This window comes from Osmerus eperlanus, chromosome 25, assembly GCF_963692335.1.
Source record: "Osmerus eperlanus chromosome 25, fOsmEpe2.1, whole genome shotgun sequence".
Lineage (NCBI taxonomy): Eukaryota > Metazoa > Chordata > Actinopteri > Osmeriformes > Osmeridae > Osmerus > Osmerus eperlanus.
The window spans coordinates 5,433,365-5,460,328 of NC_085042.1; the positions used below are offsets into that span (position 1 = coordinate 5,433,365).

Consider the following 26,964-nt stretch of genomic DNA (forward strand, 5'->3'; position numbering starts at 1 on the left):
AAAGACTTCAGTTTGTAAGCGGTTCTTATGAAACATCTAGGTATTTATTACAAACAGGCAGGCAAAAGTACAAAATCCAGTTGTATACAGTCTGTCAATAAAGGTTTTTCATTTGAGAAATTCAAAGAAATAAAAATGTAAATGGACAATATTACATTTACTGTCAAAGTCAAACAACTAACAACATTCTCTTTTGTCTGATTGAACCTGCTTGGCACAAGGCTCACTGTGCACAACAAATAACAAGGAAACCATACATGCCTTAACAGGGAAAGTTAATTCATTACCCTGTCAAGTTTTCCTCACTACCCCCCACAGTTGAGGGCTGGTTGTGCTTCACTTGTCCAGGAGACTGCCTGTTGACAGATTAACCAAGCTAAAGTAGCCTGAAGAATTAATCAAAGCTGGAATGTGTCAGGGAAGTAAAAGTGATACTTGGAGTAGGGAACTAATCTGGAACAGGTCATACATGGGTCAAAAAGTATTTGAAACCCTTTAAAACACAGCACGTTGGTAAACCCCACCCAAGCTCAAATGAAAGGATTTTCCGAATACTAATTTGACCCATTTGAAGTGCAAATCGTGCTTCGATAGTCTCTGGTCCTCACATGACAGAGCACTTCTCCTCCGCCTTGGTCTTCATCTCCGTGGCCATGGCGGAGGCCTTCTCCTTGATCTGGTCCATGTCCATGTTCTGCAGGTTCTGCATCTGCCCCAGGAGGGAGTCGTTTTGCTCTTCCTCCGCCACATCATCTTCCACCATCTTGAGGAGCTCATCGGGGACGTCGATGTCATCTCCCGCCAACTGGATCATATTGTCGTCTTGTTCACTCTGAGGGTATGAACACGGGTGTCGAGGTCAGACCAGCACTGACAAAGATTGCTGTTTAAGAACATTTCTCTTTCACTTGTTAAAGAGTGATTCTAGTTTTCTAACGTCATCTCTTCCTTGTTCTGGCACTGAACAGAACAACCCTGATTGGCTCAGCAACAAACAAATAAGACATCAAGCTTAGTTCAGAATGCCAAGAGGTTATCTGTGCTGGGTGAGCAGCCCTGCTATACCAGGCCTGGGAGACAGATGGCTCTGACACACAGGGCCTTCCAGAGCCCAGGAAACACACAGGGGACATCCAAGTTCACTAAGTCTTTTTCTGATGCTGTAATCCCTTCGCTTTATACAGACACGCTCTTTGTGGCAGGCTGTGGGCTCCTAGTTAAGTGCTTAGTCACGCACTGGAGAGACAGACAGACCGGCACACAGGCAAAAACTGTTGCATCACCTAAATCCGTTGAGGTAGTAATTGTGATTACGAGAGAAATAGCGTAAGTTTCTCACCTCGTGTCTCATTTCTTGCGATGGCTCTGGTTCCAGGATTTATAAAGAGCTTACAGTTTACAGGCATTTACAGGTGGAAAAGGGGTGGAGAGTCTCACCTTTGGCAGTCTGTATTTATCTCTGAGGCAGGTCCGCAAGGTTGCCCTCTCAGCCTTCTTTACCAGGAACTCAGCATCTCTCTCCATCCTTTTTTTTGGATAGAAACATGACATCCAATCAGTCAGGTAATGTCACACTTTTTATTTTTTATTAAATGACAATTTCATACTTACATAACATATTTACAGACATAACATAAACATTTAAAAATGGATTAGCACAAAACTGATTGCAGATTTTTTTGTGATTTATGTTTAAATATTGCAAGCATTACAAAGGGTAGTATAAGAGGTTTGTCAACAATAAATTGTTCAAATCAAACATGGCTTCTGTCGTGTATTAGAAATTACGATTTAGTCAATCGCATTATTCTCAACAAATAGAGATTAAGTCACAAATAATAATCTAAGCCTGCAAAGCCTTTTTTTTTTTTTTTTTACAATTTTAATTAAATAAAACTGTTCTTCAGAAAAGAAAATGTTTTACCATTCACACTGCACAAAATGTATCAGTGGCTTAGTATTACTTAGATTTTTTCCATCTTCACTCTTTCGGAACTTTACATAATGCAGTTCTACAAGTTTTGTCTGTCCAGACTTACTTTTCGTCCACCAGCTGTTTCTGGTACTCCTCAGCCTCCTCTCGTGACATCCCCTCAGTCGACATGGTGTCTCTCTGTCTGTCTGGGTCCTTTTCCTCCCTCAGGATCGTCTACAGCTGGCTCCTCTCAACGCTCCTCACTGGACTGAGTAACTTCTGAACTCCTCGCTGGGAGCTCCAGAGAGAGACAACTGTCCACCCAGGAGATTTGTTGCACTTTTCCTTTTTTTTTCTCCAGTCAGGCTGCAGGTTTCGGACGCTGCCCCTGGATTGGCCTGCCTGTGGGCCGGACCAATGGGAACCGACGCTCGGTCTGAGGGACAGCGTAGTCAAGGGCACCCTGACAACTGACTGCATGAGCCAGAAAGGAGAGAATTGTGCAGACGCCATAATCTGGTTTAAGCCTCTTGGAAGCATGTTATTTCAATTAGAAGAAAATGCAATATTCCTAATGAAACTGAAAGCTCACACTATCGACTTTCAGACGTGGCAATGCAGTGGATTGGCATGGTGAACAAGTTGATTTTACTAGCACAGGGTCATGCTCTGTCCCAAACTGCACATGCCTGTTTGGCATTAATCCCCTTACATAAAGAACCAAAGCCTGTGTGCCAAAAGATGTCCCAGACAGACAGACCGAGATAGCCGGATTGATACATCGCTGAGTAAAAGAGAAAATCACAGGTAATCTCCCTCTTCTGTTCAAACAATGTGCTTGAAGAATCTCCTCCATGCATGCAAAACCATTTGCATCGGTATCTCTCAACTACCCCACTTTCTGCGAAATAATGTATTCAAAAGTATGGTAAATAGAGGACTCTTCTGAAAAAAAAAAACATGTTAACATGAGTAATACCTAGTTCACATATGTTTTGGATACAAGGAATAATGACATACTAAGGATCATGGTAGGGATTATGGGGGGCATGAATTTAGTGGCATGTGACCTACCCCATGGTTTAGGGAGTAAGGTGATGCCAACCGTCTCTGGAGGAGGGGATCCCTCTCTGAATTGCTCCTCCCAAGGTTTCTTCCATTTTTTTTTCTCCTGTTGAGTTTTTTGGGAGTTTTTCCTTGTCTTCCTTGAGGGTTTAGGTTGGTTGAGGGGCAGTTCTATGGGCATATGTGAAGCCCTCTGTGACATGCTTGCGTGTAAAAAGGGCTATTCAAATAAATTTGATTTGATTTGATTTGAAGGTGTTAAATCCAAAATGGCAGCAACATATGACCTACCACTAGGTGGGTTCATGTTACACCCCTCAGTTATTCCAGAGCAGTAAAGCCCCGCAAGTGTAATTCACATACACATTAGCAAGGACTCGTACTGCGCCATACACACCGTGTGGGCCAGGTCTGCATAAACACAGAGATACGGTGGAAAAGACAGCAAAAAAATGCATCGAGTTACACCGTTCTGCTGTCCTGCGGTGTGGGATCCGACTCACCCTCTCCCTGTGAGTCTGTGTGAATAATGGATGAACACCAGGAGGCAGTAGGCTGATATTTGTGGTACGTCACGGATGCTGAGGAGGAAGCGGGGGGAAGGGGACTCCAAGCCAAAACGCAGCTAGCATCAGTAGAGAGAGAGAGGGAGGGGGTTGTGAGAGAGTGAGAGGGGATGTGAGAGAGTGAGAGAGTGGTGTGCCGAAGACAGCAGAAGAGAGAACAAGAACTGACTGAGGCAAACATGTCATCTACCTGGATCCACTCCCTCCGGATCCTTCTGATCCTCCTCTCCAGAGGCATCGACACAAGTAAATAACCGTTTTTTTTTATCCTTTGGGGGTGTAAATGTGCTGGGATTCTTTTCATTTTCAACCTGTTCTCTTTGACTAGCTCGCTGTTCATGTGACCTTGGAGACCGATAACTGAACGTGACAGTGTGTCTGTGTTACAGCAGTACTGCATGTTGCAGAATAGACATACCGTTATGTTATACTGTTATATTCCCACTTTTTAATGGATGTGAGGTCTTTTGGGTTGTACATGGGCCGCAGTTTACACTAGTATCATGGTTGTGTTGATGTAATTTCCTTTGCAAGGCAACGTTTCTTTTATTTTCTTTACTGAGCTTGTTGAGGGGATGCACTGGTGAAGTCAGGTTTACTCCAGAATGCACATGTGCCACTGGCACTTCATAGGTTGTTGTGTTCTCCATTTTAGCCATGACATCATGAGTATGTCACATAACATGTTCAATTATAGTAGACAGTGCTCTGTACTTTTTAAATAATCTTCCACTGAATTATGCACAGCCAAAACAATGGCACGGGCGTAAGGGGAGGCGACTATATAAACAGGAACAAGCATTTGAAAATTAGTTAAATTCATCTGGGTTTATGTAGTACCAACAATGCTCATGATAAAACACTGACAATGAAACACATTTCCCTAACAGCTGAAACACCACCTCCGTTGGTCCCAGATGACCCACCGGCACTGCTTGAAAAGAGTGTGGTCCTTAAGGGTGACTATACATTTAGCAACAGACGTTTTTGTCATTTAACAATGTGATAGACAGTGGGGTGAAGGTTCTCCTAGAGGATTACTATGTTGTTAGATCCATAAACTGTAAGATATTTAATTGCTATCTCTGCTATTTTACAAATACAACGCCTCAGGTAGTTATAAACATGGACAAGATAACAATGGTAATTGAGAGGGTTGAATTAAGTAGCCATGAAGTACTAACATACTGATTAGGTTCCTTCACTTTTACAAGATGTTTAAAAATAGCTGTCTCATTCCGGCCTGTTTGTTCTGTGCTTAAATTCTCATCCAAACTTCGAACATACAGGTGACAGTCATGTTGAAAATGTTGAACTTTTGGAACCCACCAAGGTAAAATTAGACTGTACCTGGATGGGTAACAAAACCAAATTGCCCAACATTACTGGGTATTGGAAAAAAGATGGGATTGAAATTGCTAACACTCAAGTCCAATTGGAAAATGAGCAGTATAATCTCAAAAAAGTGTAAGTATGTGTTTGATTGTTCAGTCAGATTTAGGGAACTGACATTTGCGTCTGGAATCTTATGACTTGCATACATTCAAATAAATGTGTAAGTTAAGTGTCACAGTATTATAAAGGTGTTGTCAAGGAGAGAACATGACAGTGCTTTAACATTATATTGGCTATACAGAAATGCACATTACGTTCTACAAGTGTGTTAACTCAGCGATAGGAAACATAATTTGTTTTAGTTTGTCAGAGTTGTGGTTGTTATCCTATAGTTGTGACAATCTTTTCTTTCACAGGTTCAGCATTAATAAAGATAACCTGGGGGATTACTCCTGTGTCTTTGTCGGTTCACAAGATGTGGCGAAAATAGACTTCCATTTGGCAGGTAGGCCAATGTTCTCTCATGCCACTTTTAAACGTGTCACAATATCACGTTTCACAGTGTGTCTCGTTCACGGTCATGTGTACCAGTGGTCTTCAACCCTGGTCCTCATGGCCCACTGTCCGGTATGTTTCTAGATGTTTCCCCGCTCCAACTCACCTGATTCAAATGAATATTTGTCAACAAACCCATGTATTTGAATCAGGTGTGTTGGAGCAAAGGGAAACATCTAGAACATACAGGAAAGTGGGTTCAGAGGCTTTTCAAGTAGGCAAAATATATGTATGTGTTGAAGTATTGAGAAGGTAATGTTGGAGGGTTATAGCTCAGTGGTTAGAGGATTTGACTGCAGATCAGGTTTCGATATTTCCCTGTGAAGTACATTGCTTTGGATAAAAGCACTGGTTAAATTACTTTTTCATGATTACTTCTGTTTCCCAGCACCAAAGATGAGTGACATGAGAGACAAGCCAGTTGTGAGCTATGTTGGTGACTCTGTGGTGATTGATTGTAAATCAAAGAAACCTCCGGTCTATTGGCTCTGGTATAAAGTCAATGGGACCGAGAAAGTGAGTAACACACCACATAGCCTTGATGGTACTCTTGGGCACAGTAAAGGAATATGACTTGAAAGTGTATCTTCTGGTGTTTGGATCTTTCAGGAGCTTATTGACACGGGAGCTAACGCGTCGCGCCACGGGATGCATGTCAACGCCGAGGGGTATCATTCCAAACTGACGGTGCTGCTGGTGAACGAGTCTGATGCCGGGATCTACTCATGCAGCGCGGTCTTCCACATCGGCGCCAGCGAAGGCCACGTGGAGCTAAGAGTGATCACCTTCATAGAGCCCCTCAAGCCCTTCCTGGCCATCCTGGTGGAGGTTGTCGTCTTGGTCTTCCTCATTCTACTGTGTGAGAAACGCAACTCGCGGAAGCAAAACCACTCAGGTAAAACCAGAGGAACAGACAGAGCTTGTTTCATTTCATGTGGGCAGGTTATAAATCTTATCATTAGAAATGTGGCTTATCAACATAACCTCCTCGACATCACGGGGGTGTGACATTGTGTTGATAAACACAAGAGTAAACTGTCATTCTTCTCAGGAAATGAAAATCAGAGTGCCCAAACCAGTAAGCTGTAAGTATTTTTCAATCTGTCAAAATGTGTTCATTTAGCAGATGATTTTATCCAAAGCAACATAAAAATGGTGTATAATAATATTTCTCACAGTCTCACAGCGGATAGTGCCAAGAAATTATATATTAATCTATTTTATAATTTCAGGGCACAAGGAGAAAATGGGATGGAAGAAAGTTCCACAATAAGACAAAGAAAGATGTAAACATCAGAGGTCAAAGTCATATCAGGTTTGGTCTGTTTCAACAAATTTTCATCAGAATATAAAATTCATTCACATTCAGGAAAGAATGTTTTAGCGTTTAAATTCAAAACTGCTTCTTGAATTAAACCAGACTGGATTCAGTCACTGGTTAATATATTCATGAAATGTTCCTAGTGCATTTGTTTTCAGGGGTTGAGGTATTTTGGATGATTATTGTTGCAAAACTATGGCCACAGTCTGTCACAAATGAATAGTTGCAATGTATTTTGTAACCCAAAGAAAAGTGAGTCAGCCTTACTGAATGAGGAGTTCCATATCTTTCTGTACGCTTGTATTATTCCTGTATGCTCCTGTTCTTCCATATCCTGCTTGAAAACATATTAGCACGAGGGGTGGGCGATACTGCAAAATTTGGTATCGATCCAATACCAAGTAAATACAGGGCCAGTTTTGCCGATACCGATACAGCTACCTGGATATTTCTGACCATGCTGAAAGGCCTCTGCCAGTGAGCTCTGTCTCGGTGCCAGGGTTCTGGTTTGGGGGGGGGGGGGGTTCCCCTCCTCCTCCATCCGTTTACTTTGCAGCTCGGATTTCTCTTTTGCGTGAGTTTTCATGTAATTATTTAAATTTGTGGTGTTGCCACAGTACCGTATGTTCATCACAGCTTGCAGTGTTTGTGTCCTCAGCTGTAAAGTAACTCCAGACGGCGCTTCTCTTTCTCTCTGCCATTATGCAGCCATCAGTGTGCTGCTGACTGAGTCATGTGCTGCATGTGCACGCCGGCAACAACTCACAGCATAGCAGGGGAGGCAGGGGAGGGGCAAAGTGAGCTTGAGCGAAGTAAGAGGAGCGGTGTTTGCACAACCACTATAATGTAAAGGGAGTTACAGGGAGTAATTACATAATCATTTTTTATTTTCATTCAAATTAGCATATTGATGATGCATTCACTTCATCAATTATGAGGCATTGCTTTCCCCTACACAAAAGTAGATCAGCTGCTTTTCAAAGTAAAAAGTATCGGTATCCGCAATACTGGCCCTGTATTTACTTGGTATCGGATCGATACCAAATTTTGCAGTATCGCCCACCCTAGTTTGCACAATCACTATGATGTAAAGGTTTGTGTCGTTTGGTAAGGCATATTGAAGAGCATATTGTGCCTGTTCCAAACAGAAAGGACTTCAGCCTCCGCCTAGCTTCAACCTTCAAACAGAAGTATGCTGCTAGTTTTACTTGTACTACTGCACTTATTATTTTAGTCAAGTCTGATTTATGTGTGCAGTGCCTTAACTCAGCAACTTTAAAGCATTTGCTAAATGAATATTACATAAGGTACCACTCTACACTGTTCTGGGATTCTGTTAACTTCTGGTGTCTTGGTTGTTTGTATCCAAAAAGCAGTGTGCCTATACAAAATCCATACAAAAATGTTTAGCTACCTATACTTTACTTGAACTAAATACATTATAATGTATGCATATGGTAATATACATTAGATATAACCTGTGTCCATTTTTGATGTGTTCACTTATCTCAATCTGTGTATGGTTCTCACGTAATAAACTGTTTTGCACCATCTAGTGGCAAAAATAAATAAACCAAATTCACAAACACTTGAGGCTAAACTTGACCCATTAAATGTATTTGTATTTGAGTTCAAGTGAAACTATCCATTCTTACAACCAATTAACCATTTCACCCAAGTATTTTCCAACATGAATATACACTACATATTTACCATACACATTTGTCATGTATGACCATAAGTTACAACGTAATCAACATACTTCAAAGACTCCCAGGTGCAGTCTCATTCCTGATTCGTCCTATTCACGGCTTGTTCATCAAAAACTGAACCAGCAGTTTCAGCACAGAGTCGTCCAGGCCGACCACAGCCCCATCTTGGACAGATTCATACAGACGCATGCTCGTTGTCCCCCAGAGAACGTTCTTCCTGGGGTTCCCTGAGTCAGTCTCCGCGGACAAGGCCAGTGTGTTCAACTGGTAGCAGAAGAACGAAAAGTATTGTCCGTCTGTGATCACAGCCTGGGACACAAAGGGCCTGGTCACATCCTGGTAGCTCCAGAAACCTACGGATATAGAGACGGCAGGCGTTATCACAATTACATTTCATGAATTTGCTTCCACCACTATGGAAAGGCATACAAGTTTAGGAATGCTGGATGCTGTGTCGGTGTATGGTGACTCTGCACATGGGAAGTCATGGGATGGGAGTCAGGTGGCTGAGTGGTGAGGGAGTCGGGCTAGTAATCCGAAGGTTACCAGTTCGATTCCCGGTCATGCCAAATGACGTTGTGTCCTTGGGCAAGGCACTTCACCCTACTTGCCTCGGGGGAATGTCCCTGTACTTACTGTAAGTCGCTCTGGATAAGAGCGTCTGCTAAATGACTAAATGTAAAATGTAAATGGGAAGGTTATCTGATATTTCAGCAATGACACCCTACCTTGATACATGGCCTGGGCCCCAGTCCATGCAAAGAGACTGGCAATGGCATTGGCCCTCAGGAAGACCTCGATTTGGTCCTCCAAGTTACGTTTGATCATGTTGTCTCGCCGGTACCGGTCCGGGACCAGGTGGAACTGGGTGTGTCCATAGCAGGCCGGGTCAGGGACCTTGGCACCTGGATCGACGAGGATGTTAAGATACTTATACTTCCCATGTACCCAACAGTGTCACTGACCAACGATAGTTATTGTTTACAGCCTTGTCATTTACAGTGTCTTCGGTGTCAACGTTCGTGTCTTACCTGTGAAGATGTTGTTGTCGTACTGCCGTCTGAACATGGGCAGCAGGTCAGGAGCAAACTTGACTTCTGGGACATCTGCTGTGTTTGATGCCTCAAGTGGGATGAACTGAAACACAGGGATGAAGCCGATATAGATACTGCCTCTGACATCCGACGGGTCTAAATCAGATGGTGGGTCAGATGGCTGAGCGGTTAGGGAGTCGGGCTATTAATCAGAAGGTTGTCGGTTTGATTCCCGGCTGTGCAAAATTACATTGTGTCCTTGGGCAAGGCACTTCACACTACTTGCCTCGGGGAGAATGTCCCTGTACTTACTGTAAGTTGCTCTGGAGAAGAGCGTCAGCTAAATGACTAAAATGTAAATCAAGCTTGATGACTTGTTAGAGCTACATCTAATAACGATCCCTGAGTTGTCATTCATTTGAGATGTGTAATTAGTCAAACTCATACCTCTGGAAGCTGTTGATGTACCCTAATTTGACTATGTGGTTTGTCATCAATCTGAAATCTGATGGGCTCCACTCTGCCTCTCCGGTGTCCCCTAGGGATGGTCCTCTGCCCTCTTAGCCAGTAGAAGTTGACCTGAGGGTCCAGGTCTGCAGGGCACAACATCAACACAAACATCACCACAAAACAATGCGTTATGAAGACCTCACTACTCATACAGACGATTTGTGGGATACTGAGATAAAGCCATACACAATCCCACTCATTTACCTAGGCTTGAACACTGAAGCACAGGGTTGTGCTTTGCCAGTGCGTAGGTGAGTCCAGACATCAGGTTCCTCAGGAAAGGGGCCACGTTATGCTCTTGTTCTCTATACGTGAAATGCCTGGGTTTCTTCATGTACCAGTTCTCTTGCAAAATAGCATTGATAAAATGCAATCGTATGTCTGCATATGCATTCTCATCAATGGTGGCTGATGGTGATGGAACACTCGGCAGAGCGTCAGGGGCCGATTCATCTTTGCTCTCGGTAACGATTGAGAATGTATCCGGTAAGCCAGGTAGGTATGCGGTCTTAGTGAAATGCTGGTACCACTTATCGGAATTCAAAGCGAATGTCTGCGGATGCAACACGTACTTCTTTCGCTGTATTTTAGTAAGTAGTGTCAATTTCTCCTGTACATCACTGGCAGTACAAACTTTGTTGACGTGCTCTTCTAACTGGCGCTTCTTCGCAGACTTGCTTTTAGCAGTAAGAGAAGGTACTATGGGAGGGTATGCTGGCTGCTGTATGTCTGTCTTAGTATGAACAAGTCGTCCGCTTCTGAACAATAATCCATTTTTATAAAATACTGACTGCAAGGGCAATCGCGTGCGGGTCGCCATGTTTTAGCGTGTCGTTGACACTTCCGCAAACCTTTCTTCTGTTTCCTGGTGCATCCGCCGCAACCGTCCGACATTGCCACTATGCTATCACGTAACGCCCGGTTCAGGAACTACATGAGATCATACAGCCTATGCATGAGATGCTACATGGGGTAGCTACAAAGTTACCCAAAATCAAGACACGTACAACGTGTGACGTTCTCAATTGTAGATCGCTTTTTGATAGATTTTATTTCAACCGAAAATAAATAAATTGAACACTCGGAAACGTTTCGAATGTTGAACGCACCAAAGGGGGCAGAACCTAACTTCCGGGTAGCGACAAAGCTTGGGGGCAAGCTGCAAATCAAACCATGAATTTTTGTAAAGGCATTCGGTCCCACGTCCGGAGAAGTCTGTGCTATGTCAAGCCTTTACGTCCTGCGTGTCGAGCATCAGAGGTACCTATTTTGAGAAGGAACATAATCGCTTTAATCTTAAAGATCAGCACGTTCTTGTCATGGACTTGATGATACAAATGTTCCTTCCAGTTGTAAACCACATGTAGATTGCAATGTTTCGAGGACAACTACAGCTGTCCTTCAAACAAAGTGTCGTTAATTTACACGCTTTACATTTGTCATAGAGACACCTCTGCACATCAAAAAACGACGAGGTACGTCTGGCAGAAGAGGCGAGCCGGAAATATGGGTCTCCAACTCCAACCATTTTTTCCAAAGTGATTGACAAGAGTATTCCTGCAGATATAATTTATGAGGATGAAAAGGTACACAGATTTATTGAGTTACACGCACTCTCTTTCAGCTGCCACGAATGATGACCTATGGCCTCCCCGAATCTGTCATCTCAAATGGTTTTGCACGCAGACATTTATTGACCATATTATTGCATGTAATATGGTGCTTGGACAGAAGTTATGAAGTATGTCAATACACAATAGATAAGACTTTCAAAGATCATTTGATGTTGTTTTTGTTTTTGCAGTGTGTTGCCTTCAGAGATATCGGCCCTCAAGCCCCTGTGCACTTTCTGGTCATTCCCAGAGTCCCTATTCCAAGAATAAGTGAGGCCAAAGATGATGAAGCTGAGGTACTGATTTACATTTTTCAATGTATAAAATGTTCCGATTGTCAGTGAGCCATTGTTTTTAGACCTTTGTCCCTAATGTACCACATACTGTAGATGTTTTGTCAGTACACCTTTGAAATAAAAACAAATGGCACAGAACCTGTTTCTTATCCCTGTAATATTTTCTCTCAATCATCAGCTTTTAGGGCACCTCCTGGTGGTTGCAAAGAATGTGGCAAAGAAAGAGTCCTTAGAGGAAGGTTACAGAGTGGGTAAGTGTGGTCAAATACAAATCCTGTACGTTTCTTTTATTAGTTGCATTACTGTTTTCCAACATGTTTCTGTTGTCTACAGTGATCAATGATGGGAAGCATGGGGCCCAGTCCGTGTACCACCTTCACATCCACGTTCTGGGAGGGAGACAGATGAGATGGCCTCCAGGCTAGAAGATGTCTGTTTTTGTCCAGGATTACTTGTTGACCTTGGCCTTAGAGACAACCTCATGATCTGCTTGAAAAAAAAAACAATTATTTGAACCGATGTGGACAAATGATTTATTATGTATTCAGAAGAATGTAAATAAATGTACAGTTGAAAAGAAATGTCTAAATTATCAATTTCGTCATGTCTCATGTCAAGTCTGAAGTAGGCTACCTTTATAAAAAAAAGTTGAAATATGTAGCCTAATATGTATGTAATAGAATAGTTTTGTTGAATTCTGTCAAATCCTTTTTTACTGCTATCCCATGCTTGCTATTACCATTTTAATGCTGTGGCTCAAATGACCCAAACTGTTTTGGCAGATGTCCAGTCTAGCAGCTAAAACAGGAATGAGTGTCAGTATACTGGTGGTACGGGTGGTTGCACTGAATGACCTTGATGGCCAAAATTAACTGTAGGTTACGCTGTATCACCTGAGAGCTGGTTTAAACTCTCACCTATATTTACAAAAGCAACTTTGCAACGGCGCTTGTCCAGTCGCCCATGACAGGTTTCTTGATTGAGGACAACACAATGTTAGAAGGCAGCCAACGACCACAACATGATGTGGTTGATATAGTAAATAATGTGGAAAGGAAACAAAATGACATTTAGCATTAGTTTATTTAGCTAAGTGAGTATATGAATAATATTACGTTTATGTTTAGTCATTTAGCAGACGCTCTTATCCAGAGCGTCTAATATATTAAGATATTAAATGAATGCATTCAAATACATTTACTGAAACACCACTAAGATAAAGATAGAATGGATAAGGATAGAAACCTTCACTTCAAATGTGTTTCAGTCTGACCTGAAACAGTTACATAATGTCTTCACAGAATAAAAACAGGTGGGTCAAAGTCTCATCTTTCCCCATAAATTTGAGTAAGTGATTCCCCTTATCAATTCAGTGATATCCCTTGTGATCTCAATATCAGATAGTTTGATCATGTGGTGCTTCACTCAAATCTAGTGAACAGTGTACTGACCCAGTGGGAGGCATTTAACCTTCAAATGACCTTTTGCAACTACATGAAATGGCGAATGTATTATATGTTGAAGTACATCACTTAAAAAATCTATAAATGACATGGCCCACCACCCACCACTAACCCTTATCACTAGGGATCTCTTCCAATGTCGATTGCAAGAAACATCCGATCATTGTGTTCTTTACACTATCCAATGTCAGTCCAAGTCTGCTGCCATAGTTGACCTTTGTTCGAGGGTTTCTGTGGATAGTTAACTTGTAATGTGAACCTTAGTAGGTGTAAGAAAGATTGATTGTGCAAGTTGGGACCTGAGTGGGTCAGACCAGTCATACAACAGGACCTTCAGAGTCTTATCAGTGTCCAAGGGGCCAGTCACATAGTCAGTCGGGCAGCGCTACACCCAGAGCGTTTTTTTTCCTACACCTGACTCCTCTTGTCTACTTGATGTCATTTTGCAAGTGACACTGTCGCTGTGCCAGTCAGAAAGGTAGGCAGCTACATGAAACCCTTTTGTTTTGTGACATTTGAAATACAATTTGTGGTTGGGTTGGTGATTCTCATATTATTACTTTGAAACTTTTTTGGTGTGTCATTTTGGACTCGGAACTCTATTTAAGTGTTGTTTATGTGTGTAAAGACAAGTATGACAAGCTAACGTTTCAGATTGCAAACTATGAATGTTCTCATATGTCATAGTAGACTCACAGTCATGTATATGTCCTCCTTTGAAATGTAATCATGTCAGATATATTTGCTCAGGTATCTGGTATTGCAGTGCTTTGATTCACTGCTAACCGGTAGACGTTATAGACCTACACTCCAACTATACTGTTTGAATTTCCAATATAATCACAGGTTACATGCAGCAAATGTTGCCTGAAATATACATCTATATATATGCCTGTGTGTTTGAACTTAGCACCAGTGACCTACATGTTAAGGCACATGTGCAGGGCACGTTCTTAATGTTTTATTGTTTGGTCAACAGTCTGGCTTCTTTATGGTTTCGTTCTGAGAGGGGAACTTTTTCAAGACGAAACTAACACTTCTGGTTGGATCTCCAAGTTTTTTTTGCTTCCTGTTAGTATGCTGAGTGTGAGCATGTTTTAATGACAGAAACAACCGTGTCTGTTGAAACAGATTAGCTTTGTATACTTTTGACACTTCATCATTTGGATGGCTCATGTGGCTTCCTGTTAAAGGGATGACTGTTTAAGATGCCACTGAGTCTGACACAGTCATGTAGGAAATACTATTCTCACTGATATGTCCATCCACGAACAGAAGTGGAAACGTGTTTGCATAATTTAGTTAAAAGGTTGTGTGGTTACTTTTCCATTGCTCAAAGGCTATCATTTTGCAATTATTATGAACTTTGCCCCTTTAGAGATTATGAAGTTATTTCATATGCCAGAAGTTAGTCCCATTGATTTATATTTTATACTAATGTGTGTGAGTGGCTTGACTGATGATTTGATTGAATTATTAGCCACTAATATAATATGAAGTATTGTTGAGTGCATATTGACATAGACACACACATATACATTTCTTGTAATATTGATTTATGTCTGAAATGGGATTTATGTGGATACATATAATATGCAGACATAGTCATTTAAGATAGGATCATGATAGTGATCATGTGAATTATTGTGTCCTGGTTCTAAAATAAGACCAGGGTAATTCCCTGTTTATCTCCACTGAAGAGTTGTGCTGGCAAGGGCTCAACTTCCAGAGCTGTACTACAGCTTAACCCCACTAGATGGCCTCACTTCACAACCTGACTTGTAATAAAGTGCGTTGAGGTATCCCTAAATATAACATCACAGCATTTTCATTGTCGGAGAAAAAACTTTGCAGATATTTGATTATGTTTCTGTATTTTCTACGTTATTTAATATCCAGTGGATCCCCCAACTGTTTTTACAGGCATTAAATAACTAGAACTGCTGTGTAGCCTACCTCTGTAAAGGTACACTTAACAGGATTCACTTCAAAGATAAGATAAGAGTACAAGAACTGTTAGCAGTCTTAACCAAGGTTATTTTGTTATTTCTCAATGTAATTTACTTGGTCAAAAGTCAGTGTTCTTGGCGTGTAGGGAAAAGGTTCAATTTAGGCTACAGATACAGTCTAAACTATTTGGCACAAACTGACAGGTTTCAACACACTGCTCTCTGTTCATTTAAGAAAGTGACCACTGAACACACATCATTAGAACTGTCTGTCGTGTTGCAATGCTCACTATTTATGGCTCATATAAAGATCTGGTGGGACCATTTCTTGGGGACATTTGTGGAATAGTAGTAGTACTAGTAGTGTTCTGCGTGTGCGAACATTGTGTCCAATTGAAGTTCAAAGGGATTTTTCTGAGTTCTTAGTTTTTTTGTTTTCAGTTGATTCAACATGATGTCTGAAGAGAGCAATTGTATTGCAGCCAATGGGCTTCCTGTTGTGGAGGATGATTCTGAAAGGTAACCGACTAATATTTCTCCAACGCAAAGACAATACGCTTGAGTTATCACAGAAATACTGTGTGTACTCAACAATCAACAGATGAGAGAATGTCATGGCTTTAACAATTCATGCATCGTCATTGTCATGAGGTGTATTCTAATCCTGTTGTCCCTTTGGAGCAGCATCCACACACCAAAGGCCCAGTCACCACTAGACTCCAAACTCCAACACATCGGCAGCCTCTCCAGTCCGCTGGCCAACGGAGTAGTGGAGGAAGCGGACCCCGAGTCTGACGAAGGTGAGGCTCCAGACACTGGGAGCGGTGACTCTGCACAAGAAACACGCATGCCAGACATACAGTCTAGCCTGCAGCCGGACTCAGAGTCTGATGACCAAGGTGATACTAGCCAGGAGACAGGTGAAGTGGCAGCATTAGACCCACCCAGCCCAGCTGAGGCCCCGGCCAAGCCACCCCGGTCCCCAGGACGAGAGGGACCCGCTGAGGGAGTTTTTGCAGGTAGGGCCCCTCACCAACCCATAGGGACATGGCTGATATCATGTGAGAAAAGTCTGGATTTTTGTGTTCAGTTAATGATTCAAATGGAGAAAATGCTCTGGTCGTACGTCACCGAATCTTTAACCTTCGACATTTGACATTTATCAATTCTTTTTTTCTGTGAAGCGTGTGCTCTATTTATGCAAATCACATCAAGATCACCACATCTATCTTAATCACAAAATCTGACCAAACCTGATTGACTGATGTCGAGCTGCATTCCAAAGCTTTCTTTTTCCACTGAGGTCCCATTACACGACCACAAAAAAAAGAAGATATGACAATGAAGCGTGAGAGTCTATTCACTTTTCTCAGACAGAAACACACCCCCCCAATTACATCCCTCCCTCCCTGGCTCTCTCCCTCCTCCTTTACCTTCCTCCTTCCCCTACCTCTCTGCCAGATCACTCGTTCCGAGCTGAGCTCTTTTTGTGGGGAAAGCTCTGCATCCTGCTCTCTGAAACTGCCACCGATGTCAGCCAAACTGTGTCCCTGTTGTCCTTCCGTAACAGAAACCAAGCCGATTCGTCTCAACGCGGCTTCGGTGTCTCTGGCCCCGGCTGACAGACTATGGAGCACGGTCAGGGACCAGGCGGTCAGGCTGAGGATGGAGGAGTCCGGGCCCGGCTCGGAAGCCCCCATGACGGTCCACCAGATGTTCCTGGAGACGGTACAGAGCCACGAAGATCACCCGGCACTGAGCTCCAAGATCGAGGGGGAGTGGGTCACCCTCACATGGAGGGAGTACTACAACCAGTGCAGAGCTGCTGCCAAAAGCTTCCTCAAGGTCTGTTTGTTTATGGAACTATTGCGTAGGTAGAAAACAGGTTCATCCGCTCATAGCACCACGTTGGTGTGACCTATGAGAATGCTTGTAGGCCGGTGGCGCTTTAGGGTTTGTAGGTGGCATTGTCGTTGGATTGTTGTTGCGTCTGGTATAAATACAGACAGTCCCTTGGCACTTACCACGGAAAAATACTTTTAGAACTGTGCTCCCCTGGTCCTCCTACAATCCTCTGATGTACTCAATGTGTATTATTTAGATGTTTCTTTGGATAAAAGTGACTGCTAAATTAAGAAAAATGTATTAATGTTCATGTAAAATAGTAGTTTTCTATTCATGTGGTGGAATCACAATCACTTCCTGAAAATACTGCAGGTTCAAATCTGACTGGAAATTCCTTCGGTATTGATCACTTGTGTTCTTATTAACTAAATATATATATATTTTTTTAATGTTTACTTAGCAAGTTCTCCCATTGTAATTTTGGTCTCAGTGTAAAAATGGGCTGCTGAAAGCTAACACTTGGGTGTGTTGGAATCAAAGGTCATGTTACTTCTCCTGTTTCACGGTCATATAAAGGACGCGGGAATAAGTATCAAAGCATCAAGTAGGTCAAAAGTAAATATGACTGCATGTGTGCCAGTGTCTCACACCTTATTCATTTAATCTTTTACTATCTACATTTTCCCTGTAGTTGGGGCTGGAGCGTTTCCATGGTGTTGGTATTCTGGGATTTAACTCTCCGGAGTGGTTCATCGCAGACATCGGCTGTATCTTGGCTGGGTAATGTTGCTCTGTAATTAGCCTATGATTGTCCCCCATCAACGTAAAGAGAAAATACTTGTTATAATATGTTTCTCGGATATGAATTTGAAGAATTGGGAAAAATTCAATTTCAAGGAAATGTAGTTTAATTAACATGCACGACATGGGTCAATAAAATGGAAGAATCATGTGTTTGCTTAGCATGAAATTCCTGTGTGGCACTTCGGAGAATTGATCTAGTCAGACTGGCCCAGTGGACATGTTGACTCAGCAAACATGTCATCATAAGGTCAATGACACCAGGACAACCATCTTCTTATACAGCTCCATAGTGCCTTTTCATCCCATTTAACAAGCCCTATTCCGAACACAATAGCATTTCATTCATTCCATCCACTCATCTTACTCAGATGTGCTGTGTGTGTCTCCTCAGGGGCCTGGCTGCAGGTATTTACACCACCAATTCACCCGAGGCGTGTCAGTACGTGGCGGAAAACTGCGAGGCCAACGTTCTAGTGGTGGAGAATCATAAACAGCTGCTGAAGATCTTACAGGTCAGGAACCAGCCTCAGTTCTAGACGCCTTCGGATCCTTGTTCCGTGGTTCTGAGTTCTTCCAAGAACCATTGAAGCTGTAGACCCTCTTAGTCAATGCCTCCTAGTTTGGTGAATCCCTGTCAAATGATAAACCTAATAGTCCTAAAATATTTTCCCTCTTAGGTTAAAGACCAGCTACCTCATCTGAAAGCCATTGTTCAGTACAAGGATGAGCTACAACAGAAACTACCAAACCTCTACACGGTACATTTACAAAAATGCTGATCGACCAACAACATCATTTCTAACCATGCAGAAGAACACCAGCATATCAGCATTACATCAGCATACTTGACACGCCATACACAGAACATGCCCCATCTGACCTCACTGCCTTCCTCCACAGTGGGCAGAGTTCATGACGCTGGGGGAGGCGGTGTCAGATGAGGAGCTGAATGCTGTGATTGACAGCCAGAGAGCCAATGAGTGTTGCACGCTCATCTACACCTCAGGCACCACAGGCAATCCCAAAGGGGTCATGTTGAGTCACGACAACGTGAGTATGTAATTGCGTTCTGCTCAGTATTACTCCTAACGTACTGTACTGGGGAATCAGGATCATATCTTTGCACACAGTATTACTAAGGCTCCATGACTTATCTTCAGGTTTGAAAAACACTCTAAACTAAACAAGGAGCCCAGGAGCTAACGCTAACATTCTACATCTCTGACCTGCTCGTGACCCAGATCATACATTTACATTCAGCACATACCGTACATACAGTCATTTAGCAGACGCTCTTATCCAGAGCGACTTACAGTAAGTACAGGGACATTCCTGTGAAATACTGTGAAGTGCCTTGCCCGAGGACACATCGTCATTTAGCACGGTCGGGAATCGAACCGGCAACCTTCTGATTAACAGCCCGATTCCCTAACCGCTCAGCCATCTGACCCACCATCAGATCACCTGGATAGCCAACGCTGCGGGTACCATGACAGAACTGAAGGTTGCTGAGGAAGTGGTGGTCAGCTACCTGCCCCTCAGCCATGTGGCCGCCCAGGTCAACGACATGTGGATCTGCATGAGAGTCGCCGGAACGACTTACTTTGCTGACCCTGACGCCCTCAAGGTCCAAATCCATGACATGTCAAAACTCTTACTGGAGGAATCACTGGAAAATTGTATGATCCAATGTCAGATACAGATGCATGAAACAAATGGACAGATGATTAATCAAAATACAGGAATTCATATAATGTATATTTAAATTGGGATGAAACTCTGATTTTGACATTATTTGTGTCTCAGGGCTCGTTGGGTAATACCCTAAAGGAGGTGCGCCCCACCAGCTTCCTGGGTGTCCCTCGTGTCTGGGAGAAGATGCAGGAAAAGATGAAAGCCATTGGTGCTAAGTCATCTCCATTCAGGAAGAGAATAGGAGACTGGGCCAAGTCTGTAGGACTCCAGTACAGCTACAGTGCCATGAACGGGTAAGGTTTCGAGTGTTAGGCAAAAACTGCTGTCCAAAGAATAAATATAGTTAATACTTAATTTTAAAAGAATAATATAGTTTAGCATTCAATGATTAGTAATAATGTAAAATGTAAATTGTGTGCCATGCTGGTTAATGATTTTTTTTTAAACTCCACCACTGAACGAAACGCCTCCCCTCGTCATATCAAACCAGTCACAAACCAGCTGTGTCATGTGACTTCCTGTTGGTTTTGCTGTGGAACGCAGGGAGAACGCGGTGCCCTGGGGCTTCATGCTGGCCAACAACCTGGTCTTCAAGAAGGTCCGCGCCGCCCTGGGCTTCGACCGCTGCCGGGCCTGCTTCACCGGCGCCGCCCCCATCACCAAGGAGACGCTGGAGTACTTCATGAGCCTCAACCTCCCCCTGTTTGAGCTGTATGGCATGAGCGAGAGCACTGGACCACACACCATCTCCTGGATGGACGCGTACCACATCATGAGGTCAGCAGCCCACACAGATAAGGGGCGTGTCGGGGTGTGAGGTAGATCGCTGTCCGACGTGACAGGTCGAGAGGTTGATTTGTCAACAGCTAAACAAACATGTATGTCCATCATGATGGGGACTGGGAACAGGGTGAGGTCAGAGGCCCACGGAGATAAGGGCTTGTCGGGGTGTGAAGTGGATCACTGTCTGTACTGACTGGCAATGATGGATGGACTCAGTGGGAGGAGGCGGGGGGGGGGGGGGGCGGTTAGGACAGGAGATTGTTGTTAAAGGATCTTATAAGTAAAATATCAGACATTTACGCTCCACTTTAAGCCATCTTTCTTCTAAGAAAGTATTTATGGAGTATGTATTAGTATACAAAATATATACGGCATATGGCATTCCTGTATATTTCTATGTTGGTCCTGAAGTCTTTGTTTTGCCACAGCTGTGGGAAGGTGGTGATAGGCTGTAAGACTAAGCTGGACAAGCCGGACGAGGACGGGAATGGAGAGATCTGCTTCTGGGGCCGTCATGTCTTCATGGGCTACCTGAACATGCCGGACAAGACGGAGGAAGCACTGGACCACGAGGGCTGGCTGCACTCAGGAGACCTGGGCAAACACGACAAGAAGGACTTCCTGTTCATCACAGGAAGGATCAAAGGTAGGCCGCTCGGGAACAACTGTCGGTTCGTTGGAGCGTCAACGAAGAGGTAGAGCAAGGGCAGGGGAAATGCTGATGACAGGACAGACGAGCAGTCATGGATTTGGCTTATGTCCTTACAACTGAGGCAGATGTGCATCAGCAACATGAATGATGTGTCTTGCTAAGGTGTGGTGTCACTTCCTCCGGACAGAGCTGATCATCACGGCCGGTGGTGAGAACATTCCTCCTGTGCCCATTGAGGACGCGGTGAAAGCTGAAACAGCCATCATCAGCAACGCCATGCTGTTGGGAGACAAGCTTAAGTTCCTCTCCATGATGCTCACTCTCAAAGTAAATCTCGCGTGTTTTTGGGGGAGGGTTATCCCATGTATTTTTTTCTCTCAAATAAAATCATGTAAAATGTGTGAAGAAAGACACGGGCAGATTAGTCGATGCATTTTTGTCAATGTCCTTATTCTGTCTCTGCAGTGCGTTGTGGACGACAACGGCGAACCCACAGATGAGCTAAGCCCTGAGGCTGTGGAGTTCTGTCAGAGGCACCGCGTCACGGCAACCAAGGTCTCGGAGATCATAGCCAATAAGGAGCCAGCCATCTACCAGGCCATCCAGGAGGGAGTGGAGCGAGTCAATGCCAGGGCCAACTCCAACGCTCAGAAGGTGCAGAAATGGGTCCTTCTTGAAAAAGACTTCTCCATTTCCGGAGGAGAGCTGGGTACGTTTTTTTTAAACGTTTTTTCTTCTTGCAGTACGAGCCTGTGATCGATAGTTACACGTCTATGAATCTTTTTGATTCGTCATTCCCTTGTTTCATCCATTCATTGTTTGCTAGGTTGTTGGTTACATAAAGGTCTAAGGGTGATAAGTTTGCAGTTGTATGTCAGACTAGACAGTTAAGGAACAAGAAAGCCGTCAAGCATTAGAGGACTTATGATAATGATTTTATCGTAATTCTTCTTCTGCATTCTTGTGCCAAGCAACATTCTAGCCTCTTGCATAGTTCAAACATTCCTTCATGCTTCCCTTGTGAGATTAGACAGTCGGGTTAACTATATTCACCACATTGCAGGTAATTACCAAGGAAAGAAAGAGATACCAGATTTTTTTGGTCTGTTTTTTATATTTGTCTTTCTTTTTCTTGGTATTCTTTTCAGGCCCTACCATGAAGCTAAGAAGACCTGTTGTGGTGAAAATCTACAAGGACACAATAGACCAGATCTATGCAGTGACACAGGAATAACAGTGGAACACAAAGACAGAAGAACATTGAAGACCTAAAACTAGGGCAGATCACATGACTAGAAAAGGCCTTAAATATATTGCATTTTATTTCATGTTTTTGTAGAGATTGTTCTGCGTCTAGCAACTCAGCATGACTATGATCCTCCCATTGGTTCCTACTCCAAATAACTATTTAAGCAGTTATGTACATAAGACTTCGCAGCAATGATATTTGCACTTTTTGTAAATAAACGGTTTAATCATTGCCAAATCTACTGTACTCTCTTAAGAGACTACTTTGCACTTTCCGAAAGTCTGCAAAGCTGAACTTTGGAAGTGAGTATCATCGGATTCCAGCTTCACCGTTATCAAAATATCATCACCCAGCATGCAAAATGGTCAAAAGATATGCCTCTAGAGTTTAGAAATGTGTTCAATAACCATTAACTTTTTTGGATACTGGGTTGAGAAATCTTGATGAATTGTAAGTTTGTAGAGCAATTACATAAGACTAACAGCATGGGGGGAAATCAGATGTTCATAGTTTACTCAGTGCCTCTCCATGTACAGTACCAGGAATATTGAAGTGTTTATTTTCTGACATGTAATGAATTGAATCAATAAACACATATGAATTTTACAACCAATAAAAGACATTTGATTGGTTTCTGATACTGATACTGTGTGGTATGTCAACTATGACTTTTTATGTCTGGGTGGCAGCTCCCCTCCCATGACTGACAATGAACTCTGCACTAGTATTTTATAATGCTTTAATGGGTTTATAGAGACAGCTTTGCTGTCATCAAACTGACGATATTATATGGATGTTTAGGGTTACCTCCACACTGGCCAATGGAATTGCTACTCCAATGTTCATGTTCAAAACTATTCAAGACTATCGTATATTTTTCACTGCAAACACACTTCAGTGTGAACCCTCAGTAACGTTGTTAAATCCGCCTCTGTTCCACATACAAACATTTGAATTATTTAAATCTTTATCACCATCATGGTGAATTAGGGAAGACTCAATTAAGGAGATGGATATATCCCTGGTGTATGTGGTCTTGTAATAGTCTGTAATAGAAGCTTGACTACATACATTCTTAATACATAGGTTTGTATTAGGTGACACTGAAACCAAGCACCAAGCAAGCATACAGTATAGTTGCATAGTGAAGCATGCAAAGTATCGTGTGAATAACTGAAAATGACAAAACAGGAACACTGTACAGTAGCTACGGAGAAAGCTAAAAGAACATGCTATCTTTGACAGACAGACTTGGGTTGGGAAACTCAAACCGGTTGTCATTCCATACTGGAGCTGAAGGCCATGCCATTAAAAAATGCTAGGAGCTCAAAAGTTACATTGGGAATCCTTGAAAGCAACATTGAGTAAATGTTATACTAAAACCAACCAAAAGGTCAGACAGCTACAACTAATTTCTCAATGTATTGCAGGGGAAGAGTAAAGCAAAGGTTGGCAGTCAGGGCATAAATCTCTGCAACAGCCTCGCAGGATAAGTCATGACCTACTCTGCAGTTACCCCTCCAAATTTGTAAGAGAAAATCCTATGAATGTTTGCCCCTTGTGGTAAAAATATACTATGACAATTGTGTTTACCAAGCAGTTGTACCTGAAGTGAATTTTGTGAACTGACACAAACATCCTGTAACTGTATAAACCTGCATGTGAATAAATCAAACAAACACATGGGTTGTAGAGCTAGTTCTGCAAATACAAAATATAAATGTTTATTTTTATTAAAATGGGAATAAACACAAATAATTACATGTGGATAGCACAAAATGTTAAGAACACAGTAAACAAGGCAAAGGCTAAACCAAAAGCACATTTAAGTTATATCTGATATATCTATATTTGAACACAATTTAGTGAATTCACTTCTTAAGGCAGAACAAGATGGCTTATTTAGTTGTTACGGCGACGCCCTTCTTGAACCAGGCATTACTGTTGAGCAGTGAGAGCATAAAGCGAGCAACATCACCCCTGGCAACAGAAGATCCTACGGGTAGTCCATTGGCGTCAGGGACAAAGTACCCCTCGTGGGTTAGGAACTCTTTGGCTGAGGAAAGTTCAAGGGTCAAAAGGTCAATTTTGCCAAGCCTTCAAAAACAAAGGTGGTGCTGCAAGATGCCAAGACTAGTGTGATAAAGAGCTGAATTCAGACAATCATCCCTAAAGCAAGACTGTTAATTGTTCTCATAAATCATCTAAGACAATCACAGTTAACAATAAAAAAGTAAATAAAGTCATGTATAGGAAACTGGAGCATACACTGTGTGCCAAATCAAGCTCTGGAGCTTAGCTGAACACGTGGAACAGTCTTCATGTTCCAAACATTTGAAAACACACCTCAACAAATAATGTAGGCTAGTTCATTCAGAATCTGTTTGTGTGTCTTACCTGTGGCAGGTACATTCTTGAGACCAGGGGGTCGAACCACAGTCCAGTTGACCTCCTCGGTCTTCTTCAGGTAGTGCTCCATCTCAAACATGTTACTGAGAACACTCCGGATCATTGGCAGCAGGAGGAAGCGGATGAGGTAAGATGCCTGCGAGCCTGATTCGGCTGGAGGGGGAGAGGGAGGTATAAATATGAATCAAATATCAAATACAGTAATGTGCTTGTTGAGGCAGTACAAACAATCTAACCAAGGCTGAAAACACGGTCCATTATGATTGAAACCTACGTTGGCTAATTACTTACGCTCAGTGTACCACGAGGTCATGGTTATGATGCGGTTGACTTTGGCCTCGCGCATGGCGTTAACCATCGCCCTCATGGAGAGGGTGTAGCCAGTGACACCGTAGAGGACCGACGGAGGAAAGCCCAGGCATGAGATAACAGCATCGTGTCCTTGAAAGTGCTGCTTAAGGCTGTCCTCTGAGAAAATGTCCCCCTCAACAACCTGACAGAGAGGATTAGTAACTTTCTTGGCATGTGAGGGTTAAGGTTCAAACACCGTACAAGGCCTCCAGAACAGTGCATTAGCTTAAAAACAGTTGATAAACAAAGACAAGATTTGAATTTTGTGCGTGTGTGCAAGGAAAAAACACAGATGTAGGTCGATAGGAAACAGAATTAGCATCTCAGTGAACTGACATTAGAAGAACAGCATTCCGGAGACATACCTTTAACTGCTCATGACGAACTGTGAGTTTCCCTGGGTTTCTGACTATGGCTGTGACGGTGTGCCCTTGCTGCAGGGCCTCAGTCACCAAGTAGTGGCCCGTCTGGCCAGTGGCCCCCAGCACAGCTATCTTCATCCTCAGAGTCTGAGAAAACACTTCCCGTTTACAGCAGCAAAGACACTTCACAAGCCCTGTGACACAGCTGGTGGACTCGAGAACACGCCCATGTTACATCATTTATTGAATCTCTTCCTGATTTTATGTAAGCATGCATACAGTGTTATCAAAGGACAACTGAGGATTTGACTTATGAGCATTTATGGTGTGTCTTTCTACACAGTAGGTGGCAGTGTACACCACAGTACCACGTGAAGAAGTTATATCTACAAACTAGTACCTAAACAGAGGATGTATTATACATATTACATCAATGCAGGTTGGAGCAACACAATCAGGATCATTTTCTATTGTCAATTTTTTTTTCTTATTAATTAGTACAGCATGTCATACTGAAATGCGCTGTAATTGGTTTTATCATGGCTGGTTCTCATGACTGCCCAAAGGCAAACAGGATGCGCCAACAAACACCTATTGATGATGATGTGAGATTGTGATGCACAGCCTGTTAGTGGCTCTATCACTGCCTGTGTGCCAATAATTTTCAGCGCAACTGTGACTAGTTCAGTCAGGGAAGTCAGACTTCCAATAAAAAACGGAAACGTGTCACTTGCATGATAAAGTTCTTAGAATTACGTTGAATACGTTGTATTGTAAACAATTTACTAATACATATGTTGCAGGTGTTGTGCAACCTGTGTACAGGTACTGCTGGCTAGGTAATTTTACTTGACAGTTAGCTAGCGTTAGTTACATTTCCAAGGCAACTGGTAAATTAAAACCAAGAGAACAGTCCTACGTAAAGCCATGTCTTGCTCACCATGTGTAGTTGAGTTAAGGAACGACACTTCGTTCCAAGCGACAGGTACAACCCATTAAGTTTATGAAACCTTACTGTTACGGAATAAAGGGCATTAGCACGCTTTGATTTAGCAGCGTCTCTCGACTAGTGTTTCCTTGTACGTACCCCTTGCGATGCATTCAAGATTAGCAATGTTTCGCAACGTTTTATACAGTTACGTCTTCATTGGTATTCATCCGAAATGCTGTAGTATGAAAGACGATTACCTTGATAAACTTCGTATACTGTACTCCCGCCATCCAATTCTGAAATGTACAGTATTTCATTAAGATATAATACACATACACAAACACACTCACACTAAACACAATGATACAGAATGATTTATCACAACGGTAGAGGACTCAGAGAAGTAATGAGAGATAAAGAACATTTAGGGTTCCCACGTTGCACCTTTTATGAACTACCTTTTACTTGTCCTATTTCGGCTTTTGTATGGGATTTTATATATATATATATATAATTTCTCAATTTTTTCAAACGCTTCAATATAACAAG

General features: G+C 42.6%; 6 protein-coding genes across 7 annotated transcripts; 3 read left to right on the forward strand and 3 right to left on the reverse strand.

The window, feature by feature from the left end:
* Positions 1 to 18: 18 nt before the first annotated feature.
* Positions 19 to 2,279, reverse strand: cplx4b (complexin 4b). The gene is made up of 3 exons (XM_062451624.1): positions 2,040 to 2,279; positions 1,438 to 1,525; positions 19 to 832 (listed from the first exon to the last, which is right to left on the reverse strand). Exons 1-3 carry the CDS (start codon positions 2,102 to 2,104, stop codon positions 605 to 607), a joined length of 381 nt encoding a protein of 126 aa, XP_062307608.1. The 5' UTR covers positions 2,105 to 2,279; the 3' UTR covers positions 19 to 604.
* Positions 2,280 to 3,647: 1,368 nt separating this feature from the next.
* On the forward strand, positions 3,648 to 8,322 carry emb (embigin). The gene is made up of 8 exons (XM_062451621.1): positions 3,648 to 3,792; positions 4,437 to 4,505; positions 4,836 to 5,013; positions 5,298 to 5,386; positions 5,825 to 5,952; positions 6,046 to 6,331; positions 6,488 to 6,521; positions 6,669 to 8,322. Exons 1-8 carry the CDS (start codon positions 3,726 to 3,728, stop codon positions 6,724 to 6,726), a joined length of 909 nt encoding a protein of 302 aa, XP_062307605.1. The 5' UTR covers positions 3,648 to 3,725; the 3' UTR covers positions 6,727 to 8,322.
* On the reverse strand, positions 6,937 to 11,043 carry mrps30 (mitochondrial ribosomal protein S30). The gene is made up of 5 exons (XM_062451620.1): positions 10,218 to 11,043; positions 9,951 to 10,096; positions 9,501 to 9,606; positions 9,198 to 9,374; positions 6,937 to 8,822 (listed from the first exon to the last, which is right to left on the reverse strand). Exons 1-5 carry the CDS (start codon positions 10,831 to 10,833, stop codon positions 8,563 to 8,565), a joined length of 1,305 nt encoding a protein of 434 aa, XP_062307604.1. The 5' UTR covers positions 10,834 to 11,043; the 3' UTR covers positions 6,937 to 8,562.
* Positions 10,929 to 12,503, forward strand: hint2 (histidine triad nucleotide binding protein 2). The gene is made up of 5 exons (XM_062451622.1): positions 10,929 to 11,273; positions 11,459 to 11,599; positions 11,818 to 11,922; positions 12,101 to 12,173; positions 12,256 to 12,503. The coding sequence occupies exons 1-5, from the start codon at positions 11,187 to 11,189 to the stop codon at positions 12,345 to 12,347; spliced, it is 498 nt and encodes a 165-aa protein (XP_062307606.1). The 5' UTR covers positions 10,929 to 11,186; the 3' UTR covers positions 12,348 to 12,503.
* Positions 12,504 to 13,706: 1,203 nt separating this feature from the next.
* Positions 13,707 to 22,694, forward strand: LOC134011731 (long-chain-fatty-acid--CoA ligase ACSBG2-like). 2 transcript variants are annotated; one of them, XM_062451146.1, is made up of 15 exons: positions 13,707 to 13,863; positions 15,776 to 15,853; positions 16,019 to 16,134; positions 16,905 to 17,179; positions 17,871 to 17,959; positions 18,375 to 18,495; positions 18,661 to 18,741; positions 18,884 to 19,033; positions 19,443 to 19,610; positions 19,790 to 19,971; positions 20,222 to 20,455; positions 20,890 to 21,107; positions 21,301 to 21,440; positions 21,579 to 21,822; positions 22,262 to 22,694. In XM_062451146.1, exons 2-15 carry the CDS (start codon positions 15,786 to 15,788, stop codon positions 22,345 to 22,347), a joined length of 2,172 nt encoding a protein of 723 aa, XP_062307130.1. In that variant the 5' UTR covers positions 13,707 to 13,863; positions 15,776 to 15,785; the 3' UTR covers positions 22,348 to 22,694. The 2 variants fall into 2 exon arrangements, with proteins under 2 accessions (XP_062307130.1, XP_062307131.1); XM_062451147.1 differs by lacking the exons at positions 13,707 to 13,863; positions 15,776 to 15,853; positions 16,019 to 16,134 and adding an exon at positions 16,159 to 16,353.
* On the reverse strand, positions 22,456 to 26,573 carry LOC134011732 (flavin reductase (NADPH)-like). Its single transcript, XM_062451148.1, has 5 exons — positions 26,425 to 26,573; positions 25,488 to 25,631; positions 25,063 to 25,264; positions 24,760 to 24,924; positions 22,456 to 24,418 (listed from the first exon to the last, which is right to left on the reverse strand). The coding sequence occupies exons 1-5, from the start codon at positions 26,425 to 26,427 to the stop codon at positions 24,261 to 24,263; spliced, it is 672 nt and encodes a 223-aa protein (XP_062307132.1). The 5' UTR covers positions 26,428 to 26,573; the 3' UTR covers positions 22,456 to 24,260.
* Between the last annotated feature and the right edge of the window lie 391 nt (positions 26,574 to 26,964).